At 50.2% G+C, this 11074-nt stretch overlaps 1 protein-coding gene across 1 annotated transcript; it reads left to right on the top strand.

Moving 5' to 3' along the window:
- The first annotated feature begins 1514 nt into the window (after positions 1 to 1514).
- MYOG (myogenin) lies at positions 1515 to 4325 on the top strand. Its single transcript, XM_074352046.1, has 3 exons — positions 1515 to 2093; positions 2875 to 2956; positions 3553 to 4325. The coding sequence occupies exons 1-3, from the start codon at positions 1548 to 1550 to the stop codon at positions 3672 to 3674; spliced, it is 750 nt and encodes a 249-aa protein (XP_074208147.1). The 5' UTR covers positions 1515 to 1547; the 3' UTR covers positions 3675 to 4325.
- The last annotated feature ends 6749 nt before the right edge of the window (positions 4326 to 11074 follow it).

Genomic DNA, 11074 nt, shown 5'->3' with positions numbered 1-11074 from the left:
CAGCACAGTTCCTCTTCCTCTTATCATCCTTGCCACTGGTTAGAATTTAAAACATCAGTCTCATCTGTTAGGAAGAGGGGTCCTAGGGAATAAAAAAAAGGGACCAAAGGATAAAAGACAGAGGGGACAGACTGCAGCTCAAAACCCAGAAGGCTTCTCTGAATATCAGTGGGAAGCGCTGCCTTGTGATGTTAGCAGATGGTGAACAATGGCCATCCGGTTAGGGGATTCGGGAATCAGGGGCTGGGTAGAACTAGGTGACCAACAGGGTCTACTAGATGGTCAAGTCCTCAAGGGTAGAGACCCTGCCTTGGGCATCCCTGTGAGCCTTCATCCCTAAGAGTGAGCCTTGTTCACCACTGATCTCTGAGGCCTGCCTACTGTATTGGGAACATTGTCCTCTTAGGCTCTCAGGCTTCTGCTCAGAGGTGACCGTGGACAGAGAAGCCTGAAAACTAAGCAGTCTTTCCTCCACCGGCATCTGAGATCTGCATCTTATGCATGAAACTGATGGCTCAGCCCGGAAGACCAGAGCAACCAAGCCGAGTGGCCAAGGAGAGGGCGTATCTAAGCTGAGTCTGAAGTTCTCTGCTTTCTCTCCGTCCTTCCCTACCCGCAGTAAGGCGCCAGGAAAATCCTGGTGTCCAAATGGGGCAGGAAAGTTGAACAGGTGACACAGGAGGGCAGATAAATGATTCCGAGTGAGAGAGGGAGGAGACAGAGGGCTTAACAGAGCTTGAACTTGCCACCGTGGGGAAGGAGACGGTGTGCAGACTGTAAATTCTAATCCCTGCTCTGACCCTGGCCAGCTGTATTAAAGAGAAAACTTCCACTGACCTCTGCCAAACAGGGAAAAGAAGACGAGAAAATTCCTCTTGCCTCAATTTATCCCCTATCACATGAGACCTAAGAGGCATATGATGTCGAAGCTGCTGTGAAAACCCAGAAGTTGACTCCATTTGCCCCTCCAAGTTTCAATTCTCTTACCCTAGACACTGAGGACCAATACAAACCCCAAATTTGAATCACTCTCACGCTCTGGGAGGGAGTCTTCTAGCGTCTCATCTGCTTGATACAGTCTGAGTGAGGTGCTGTGACCAAGTAGGGGGATGAACAAATTGACTTCCTAAGTCCCCCTGCCAGCCCAAAGCTGGTTCCCTCCCCCACCCCCCACCCGTTTCTTCGGGACCAGCGCGGAGAGAGCAGGCAGGTCGCCCGGCTAGGAGTAATTGAAAGGAGCAGATGAGAGGAGAATGTGTGTCCTCCCCCACCTCCCCAGCCCCCACGGGGGCTGCGGAGAAATGAAAACTAATCAAATTACACCCCCTGGCCTCCCTGCCCGTGCGCAGGAGCCGGCTGGGGGCAGGCTGGCGGGGGAGGGGGGCGGGGGGGGGCGCTGGGGGGCGGTGCGCGGAGGAGAGGGAAGGGGAGTCACATCTAATCCACTGTAAACGTCTTGATGCGCAGCAACAGCTTAGAGGGGGGCTCAGGTTTCTGCGGCGTTGGCTATATTTATCTCTGGTTCCATGCCAGCGGGGAGGGTTTAAATGGCACCCAGCAGTTGGCGTGAGGGGCTGCGGGAGCTTGGGGGCTGGTGGCAGGAGCAAGTCTTTTCTGACCCCATGGAGCTGTATGAGACATCCCCCTACTTCTACCAGGAGCCCCACTTTTATGATGGGGAAAACTACCTGCCCGTCCACCTCCAGGGCTTTGAGCCGCCGGGCTATGAGCGGACTGAGCTCAGCCTGAGCCCCGAGGCCCGAGGGCCCCTGGAAGACAAGGTGCTGGGGCCCCCCGAGCACTGCCCGGGCCAGTGCCTGCCGTGGGCGTGCAAGGTGTGCAAGAGGAAGTCGGTGTCTGTGGACCGGCGGCGGGCGGCCACGCTGCGGGAGAAGCGCCGGCTCAAGAAGGTCAACGAGGCCTTTGAGGCCCTGAAGAGGAGCACGCTGCTCAACCCCAACCAGCGGCTGCCCAAGGTGGAGATCCTGCGCAGCGCCATCCAGTACATCGAGCGCCTGCAGGCCCTGCTCAGCTCCCTCAACCAGGAGGAGCGGGATCTCCGCTACCGAGGCGGGGGCGGGCCCCAGCCGGGGGTAAGTGGCCCTCCCGCCCACCTGCCCTGTCCGAACCCGGGGACACTCGGGGACCCCGCGGTGGGGCTCACTCAGCCGGCGAGAGCGGGAGCCAGGCAGGGTCCTCGGAGGCTGCAGGACGCCTTCCTTTGTTAAAGCTGGGCTGCCCAGCTGCCCTGCTGTGTCCCCGTGTCCCCGTGTCCTTTCTAGATAAGGCAGAAGGGGTGGGGAGAAGCACATGGCGGGGGTGTAGGACTGAAGGAGGGATCCCGGAGCAAACCCAGAGCCAGCTGGATGAGGGTGAGGTTCATCCCAGTGCCTGCCTGGGGACAGGGCCTAACAGTCTAGGCCAATTGCATCTGAAAAGACTGCTTCTCGCCTCAGCCTACCCCACCTTGGGTGTGGCTGAGCAGAGAGAAAACCCACTCAGTCTCTCTCATGGAACCCCAACAGGCCTGCACAAAAGTGGCCCTGGCTGGGCAGTACATTCTACCTCCATCATCCTCATCCCAGGGTCAGGGAAGCCTCAGACCCCCTGAGGCTGGGGGTCCTGTGAGGGCAGCATCTCTCCCCAGGATGGATGCTGGGAGAGGCCTTGAAGCAGGGGTTCTGGGGCCAGACAGAGGCATGGAAGGAGCTGATTGTGAAGATTCTAGAAGAGAGGGTGGGCCAGGCTGGAGGGCTGCAGCCTGTGGCCCACCCTCCAACCCCACCACAGGTACTTCTGCCCCTTGGGACTGGACAAAGAGACACCACCGAGAATGGCTGTGCCCTGACCTTGGGCCTTAACCCTGTCTTGCAGGTGCCCAGCGAATGCAGCTCCCATAGCGCCTCCTGCAGTCCAGAGTGGGGCAGCGCACTGGAGTTTGGCCCCAACCCAGGGGGTAAGTGAGGCCAGGACCCTGGGTACCTTGACTCAAATCCCACAGTCTGTCTCTAGACTCAGTTCTCCCCTCTTACCTCACTGCCTGCTCCAGTCTTCTGCCTTTGGGCTCTCTAGGGACCTTTTGAACCAGTGCCTCAGATGGTGGGCAGGGAGGCCCTGTGCCTCTCTGAGGCCTTGACCAGCTAAGGAGTGGTCTAGGCCTCCTGCAGCTCCCCAGTTGGTGCCTGGTGGCTGACCTTCCCCATGGAGAGGACAGTCCCTGCCCCAGGGGGTCTCTGGGAATTGCTGAGTCAGTGCTGCAAAACTGGGCCAGCAAGGGCAGTTCCAGTCTCCCAAAGCATCATCCAGGCTCCACCTCGGAATATCTGTTTCCGAATTCTAACCTCACCAGGGGATTTCAGAGACGACACGCTGGCATTCCCACACACCTGTGTGCACACAGTATCCGGAAATGCATGGGCTGCGGAGTAGGACTCAGTTTTTTCTTACCCATCTGTCCTAGAGAAGCTGTGCCACTCCAAAGGGCTCATCCCCGTCTTGGGTCTTGAGATAGTTTTATCATCCAGGTGACATCTTCCTGCCTTCACCTTACAGATCATCTGCTCACTGCTGACCCTACGGATGCTCACAACCTGCACTCCCTCACCTCCATCGTGGACAGCATCACGGTGGAGGATGTCTCCGTGGCCTTCCCAGATGAAACCATGCCCAACTGAGATTGTCTGCCAGGATGGGTGTCCATGAGCGCCCCCAAGCTGGCCACAGGTGCCACTGCTCTGCAGCGGGGCTCTCCTAAGCCAGGCTGTCCTGATGCCAGAAAGCCAGCCCTGGGGCTGCCAAATGCCAGACTATCCCCCTCCTCATCCGTGTAAGGTTAACCCACCACCCAGAAAGGAATGGACGCTCTCATTTAGCTGACTCTTCAGACCAGAGAGCAGTCCTGTTTCCAGGGAGATAAAGCAGGGGACCAGAGTGCCCCCTTGTGTAAGCCCCCTGGCTCAGGGGGCAAACTCAGGAGCTTCCTTTTGATCCTAATGCAGCCTCCAGTCCCACCCCCTCAAAAGAAACAGTTTGAGAGACGAAGTCAGTGTCCTGACCTGAACAAGCTATGCACACCTCCAGTTTTTATCTCTTCTTGTGCCAGTGGCTGGGCTGGGCCTGCCCTGAGTTGAGACAAGAAAGGGAGAGGAACAATGCTCTGTTCCCAAGTCCCTGGGGGGCCAAGCTTTTTGCAGTGAATACTGGGAACCTTCCGGTGGTTTTATGTTCTGTTTTGTATTGTGTGTTGTTTGTAAAGCTGCCATCTGACCAAGGTCTCTTGTGCTGAAGTTGCCAGGGACAGGTAGGGGGGTGGGGGGCAGGGGCTCTGGGGGTGATTTATTTTGTTAACTAAGCATTGTGTGGTTTTGCCATTGTTTTGTATATATATTTTTTGCTAACTTATTTGGATTTCTTTTTTTAAAAAATGAATAAAGACTGGGTGCTAGAAGAGTGTCTGTGATGATATGGAGGGAGGGGACGACTGATGCTACAGCCTCTTCCATCTCAGTGGTCCAGACACATCTCAGGGGCAGGGCTTGTGCAGCAGATGGGGCTCCAAAGTGTCGGAGGCACCACGTTGCTGGTGGTCACTAGACACTGGGACCCTCTGCTCTTTTTACCATTATAAAGGAAGCCAGGTCTGGTCTATTGGCTGAGCAAAGACAAGATTCCACAGAAATTCTTGTGAGACATGCAGGAAATTGTTGAGCATTGGGCTACACCCTAATTCACAAGACATTGTTCACAGTCTACTGCATTCCAACTTCTATCCCAAGAGGTTCCTTCCCTTCCAATTAACTGAGCACGCCCGCACGCCTAGCACTCAGCCCACAGCCGGCAGGCAGGGGTGTAGAGCTGGAATTTGTGGGTTTCCCCTTTCTAATCCCTGCCTCTCCTCCAGTGTGACATTACTGGGAGCCCTATAAGGAAGTGGGAGGTGTCTAAATCAGTCTGATTGGGGTCAAACACAGTCACTTTCTTGCAGGCCGACTAGCATGTCCCCTCGTCCCCTCTCCATACCTTCCATTCCTCTAGGCTGCAGGGGATCCTGGTCCCTGCCTACAGCTCAGAGGATGAAGGGAATTCCACTAGGGTCAGGGAAAGGGCTTACAAAGAACAATCAAATGAAATGAAGCTGGGGAACTCTTCACATGGGATGCTGTTTTCCAAATACTGGCTTCCTTGAGGGGAGCAGGTGGGTAGAGAGTTGAGAGCAAAGAATTCGTACAGAGATCACTTGATATTAACTAGGGAGGCATCAGGAGCTCAAATTTGAATGGACTAAAAACTTGATTAATTCTAACTGCTTCAGGCTAAGTGTGTCTGATTTACCGCAGATTATAAGTTTCAGAATCATTACAGAAGTAAGGGGATTCAGAGTGTGGTACGTTCCAGCCTCCATTCAATTTTTTTTTAACAAAGATTTTAAAAAATTTGTTTTTGTTGAAGTACAGTCAGTTTACAATGTTGTGTCAACTTCTGGTGTACAGCACAATGCTTCAGTCAAATAGGAACATACATATATTCGTTTTCATATTCTTTTTAACCGTAAGTTACTATAAGATATTGAATATAGTTCCCTGTGCTACACAGTATAAACTTGTTGTTTATCTTAATTTTATATATAGTAGTTAGTATCTGCAAATCTCAAACTCCCAACTTATCCCTTCCCACCTCCTTCCCCTACTGGTAACCATAAGTTTGTTTTCTATGTCTGTGAGTCTGTTTCTGTTTTATATATAAGTTCATTTGTCTTTTTTTTAAGATTCCACATATAAGTGATATCATATGGTATTTTTCTTTCTCTTTCTGACTTATTTCACTTAGAATGACATTCTCCAGGGACATCCATGTTGCTGCAAATGGCAGTATTTTATTATTTTTTATGGCTGAGTAGTATTCCACTGTATAAACGTATCAGTTTCAATATCCAGTCATCTGTCGATGGACATTTAGGTTGCTTCCATGTCTTAGCTATTATATATAGTGCTCCTATGAACATTGGAGTGCATGTATCTTTTTGAACTAAGGTTCCCTCTGGATATATGCCCAGGAGTGGGATTGCTGGATCATATGGTAAGTCTATTTTTAGTCTTTTGAGGAATCTCTGTACTGTTTTCCATAATGGCTTCACCAAACTACATTCCCACCACCAGTACAGGAGGGGTCCCTTTTCTCCACAGCCTCTCCAAGCATTTATTGTTCGTGGACTTTTGAATGATGGCCATTCTGACTAGTGTAACGTGATACCGCATTGTAGTTTTGGTTTGCATTTCTCTGATAATTAGCGATATTGAGCATTTAGGATTTTTTTAAAATTGTAGTATAGTCAGTTTACAATGTTTTGTCAGTTTCTGGTGTACAGCATAATATTTCAGTCATATATGTACATACATATATTCATTTTCATATTCTTTTTCATTATAAGTAACTACAAAAGACATTGAATGTAGTTCCCTGTGCTACACAGAAGAAACTTGTTGTTGTCTATTTGTTATAGAGTAGTTAGTATCTACAAGTCTTGAACTCCCAAATTATCCCTCCGCACCCCTTTTCTCCGCTGGTAACCGTAAGTGTGTTTTCTGTGTCTCGGTCCATTCAGTTCTTCAGGGCCCTTTACAACAGACTTAACCCGGTTTTACCAACCAGGTTCTGGTGCCCGTTCTGCACTTGCTCTGGGCTCAGCTGAGCGGTCCCAGACTTCCTCTTGGAGAGGGGAATCAACACGCTGCTCCCAGAGTGTCTCCAGCAACTTTGCCCACGCAAAAGAAGGAAGCTCAGAGAAGGCTCACAGAATCCAGGTGAGGGTGCAGAAGAAAGTGTTTCCCAGGGCCTGCTTGCCCCAAATCACCAGTTTCCAGGGCTAGGCCTACTGGGAATCATAAACTGGCCTAATCTGTCGCCTTTTGTGGGATTTTCTTCTTGGGTTTATGTCACTGTGTTTACCGTTGTAGACTGGGGATGTCGCCTGCCACTCCAGTAAACAACCAGTGTTGTCCACCATCAAACCATCAGCCACTGCAGTGGCAGGATGTGCCCCCTGAAGGGAATCCAGGTGGGGAAGAGATGGGGAGCACGATGTGCTTTGGGTCCTGGCCCTGAGGAATAATTTCAGTGTGCCCAGATTCTTGCATCTTCCCATACATAGACAGGCACTAAAATCATTAACTCAGATGGCGCGTGTGTGTGTGTGTGTGTGTGTGATTAGCAGTAATCTTTCATGTCTGACTACATTTTTTTCCCCCTGAGCAAAAACTCCTATATAGCCTGGCTCCTCCCTTATCTCTTCAGATACAGTTCCTCAGAGCTACCTGAGAGGCTGACTTCTGGGCTATAGTCCTCAGTAAGAAACCCGAATAAAACATATCTCACGACTCTTGGGTTGTGCATTTTTCTTCAGTTGACCCAGTCACACCTTTTCAGAAGGGCTGGCGAGGAACACCTAGGTCATTGCCACAGCCCTTAGCTCCCCCTGACTCACTGCCCTTGGAGATGAGGAGGGCAACAGGTGTGGGTGCAACACCTTGGCTCTCGAATCCACATTCACTCCCTCATTAGCCACCAAAATTACAGAACTACCCATTCAAGGGAGGTCTTCTCCCCTCGAGTTCATTCCCTCTGCCTCGACACCTCCCAAACTCCTTGGGTGGACACAGTCTGCTGCCTTCAATACTCCTCCTTCTTCCTGGGGGCTTGGGCTGGCCAAGAGGAAGGGCACTCATATCTGCTAAGGAACTGATAGGCTCTGGGGTTGCTGAATATACAGATGTATTTTTTTTCATTGAAGCATAGTCAGTTTACAATGTCATGTCAATTTCTGGTGCACAGCACAATGTTTCAGTCATACATGAATATACATATACTCATTTTCATATTCTTTTCACCATGAGCTACTACAAGATATCAAATATAGTTCCCTGTGCTCTACAGTTTACACTTGTTTATCTATTTTATATACACCAGTCAGTATCTGCAAATCTTGAACTCCCAATTTATCCCTTCCCACACCCCCTTCCCCCCAGTAACTGTTTGTTTTGACTATATTTTTAAGTTTATTCCTCTTCGGTTATCATCAATTGGAATCTGAGGTTCATCTTCACAATCTGGCACCAATAAGCAGTTCTCAGCCTTGGCTGTTTGGGTCAGTTTTTCCCAACCATCGTTGAGTGTAACCATTGTCTACTTACTTCCTTTTCACAGTCGTTAAGTCCTTAAGCCTCCCCCGCCAGGAAGAAACAATTTGCTGTAATTTCACACATGTGATTAGCAAACCGTGCCAAACTGGAGCCCAGCCTCATTCATTATTTTCACAGAAAAAAAAACATTTGTCATCAAGCACAGGAACTTTCTTAAATTAACAAATGCTTAACTTCACAATTGAATGACAGATAAGACTCCAATTAAGGAGTCATGAGTGAGAGTTCTTTAGGGAAATTAGTTAAAATGCGGTCTCTGGTGGAAGTGCCTGCAATAAATAAAACCCGGTTAATCAAATGTTGCCTAATAATGGACTGCAGGGAATCCACCAGAACAAAAAGGAAAAGACTTACTTGAAATTGACATACTGAGTGTCAGTGTGTAAACAGGAACTTCTTGGAGTGTTTAGATAATTAGTGTGAACTGCAGAATGCTTAAAGTGCTGTTTGCTGCACTCCAGTAAACCTTCTTAGGCATCTAATTTATCAAAGTAACTACTGGGCAGCCTGGAAAGCCTTTCTAAGTGCAGCAGGTGTAGTAGGTGGTTGGACCAACCAGAACGGGAGGTTATGGGGGTACAACAGAGGGTGAGAGAGATGGCACCCTCTCAGCTCAGGTGTCCCTTTCACGGCTAAGCACCATCCCCAACATGTCCCATCCCTTGGACTTGTCTGGATTCCTGGTTTCTGGGCTCCAGGCGAGGGCAGAGATGCCTGGGGGTGAGCTGAAGCCCAGGACGAACTGAAGGCTGTGGGTTGGGCTAAGGTCTTGGCTAAGGAGGCACCATCCAGGCCCAGATGGGAACCCCAGATCTCCACCCCACAGAGATTCTGGCTGTGCCTCACCCCTCAGCCACAAGCAACCACCAGATCCAGATTCTCTGCCTCTCAACTCTGCTATGAACATTCCTAGGGGAGGCAAAGGAAGGTGTTCTAGGAAAGAAACCTAGAATCTTCTTTCGTTTCTACAAATGCTGAAAGAAACATGATGTTGGGGTCTCATTTCAAACACAGCATAACCAGTCTCGAGCTCACATGCCCACGTAAGCCTGTTCCATCTATGTTCCCCGCCCCAGTAGATGGCAACACTGGGAAATTGTAGTTTTCCTGGCTTCCTTTGGATCTCACTCCTGTAGCCAGCCACCAAGGTCGGTCAGCTCTACCTGTAACCACTGAGAGGGTGGGAGGGGACCTCCGTAGGCTTGTGGGCTCTAGGCTAGCACCTTCCCTCACCTGTTTGTCCTCTCTGGGCCCCAGGTTGCCTTGTCTTTGCTGCCATCCTGCCATCTGTGCACATGGACTCTGCCATACTGTATCATCAGTGTTTGGAACAGTTAGCCTTGGAGAGGAAACAAGGATGTGTGGTGTATTACGCTGCCCACGGGAGTTCACCATTCAGGTGAACAGAAGAAACATAGCACCATGAAGATCACACACAGAAGCCAAGTGCCGCATGCACGGGCCAGACGCAGGAGCTTGGGAAAGGGAGCTGGGGGAGGCTTAGCCTCTGGGCAGTGGCTTGAGTTCACTTAAAAGAGAGGCTACACCTCTTTATGCATTTGTCAAAACCCACGGAACGTACAACATCGAGTGAACCCTAATGTAAACCACAGACTTTGGTTGGTAATAATGTGCCTACGTTGGTTCAAATTGTACCAAATACGCCACACTGATGAGGGATGCTGAGCGTGAGGGAGTACGTATGTGTGGGTGGGGAGGGAGGGCTGTGTGCGAACTCTGTATTTTCTGCTCAATTCTGCTGTGAACCTGGAACTGCTCTAAAAGAATAAAGTCTATTCAAAATTTTAAAAATAATAATAATAAATTAAAAAAAGAGAGAGAGAGGGGCAAGTAACACCTGTTAAGCGCAGCTGGCCCTGGGCCGAAAGTCCTAACAAACTTACTGTAATTAAGGACAAGGCACTGACTGCATATCTTCACCTTCACCAGCTGCGTGGTCCCAGCTTGGTAATTCCCTGTTCTGCAAAATGGTGGTGATGATACACGGCAGGGTTGTGAGGATTCAATGAGTTAATACATTTAGCATGCTTAGACAATAGTTCTCAATAATTTTCAGCTCCAGTTAATAACAGTCCTTGTAAAACCCTCTGAGCTAAGGTGGGTTCGTTTAGTCATTCAGTACAGACATCTAGGGATACAGAGATCAACAAGACTGACCTAGCGGAGCGTCCTCACAGCCCAGGAGGCAACAGGTGAAGGGAAGGCAATGACTGCCCAGCACTCACAGTGTGCAGAGTGCCGGCGGTGCAGAGTGTCACTGATTATCTAGTTCTGCTGGAGGCGGGTCAGGCAGTGCCTCCCAGACAATGCCTGAAGTGGGTCTAGAAGATTCACAGCTGCAAAGGCAAGGAAAGCAGAACTCGTGCTGCCTTCTGGTGACGGAACTGGGCAGACACGACATTCTGGAGCTAACTGAGCTCAAGGCTGCTGGGAGGAGGTGATGGCACTGGAACAGCGCCTCTTACAGTACACTAAGGAGCCGGACCTCAGACCCAGAGGCAGTGGGGAGCTGCCACCAGTGTGAACAGCAGTGATGTGGCCAGAGGGCGCTTGGGAGCAGTAACTCTGGCATCAGCATGAAAGGCTTTGAGGAGAGAAAAGCACGTTAGTAGAAGAAATAAACTGAGCCCGCCCAGCAGTCAGGGCTCCTCACTCCTCCTTTTCCCCTACTCCCTTGGCACAATTAAGCCACACGTTAACCTCGCAGTCCCACGGTTATGTAAGTAAACAGAAGGTCACTGACTACAAGTCGTTCCTGACTACCTCCCAGAGGCCCGCAGCCCTCAGGACTGTGGAATAAGCCGGATGTGTCAGGGGAGCTCAAAGTTTAAAAAAAAAAAAAAAAAAAAGCAAACCCA

Source organism: Camelus bactrianus, chromosome 23, assembly GCF_048773025.1.
Source record: "Camelus bactrianus isolate YW-2024 breed Bactrian camel chromosome 23, ASM4877302v1, whole genome shotgun sequence".
Taxonomy (NCBI): Eukaryota; Metazoa; Chordata; class Mammalia; order Artiodactyla; family Camelidae; genus Camelus; species Camelus bactrianus.
This window is presented reverse-complemented; position numbering and strand designations above follow the sequence as displayed.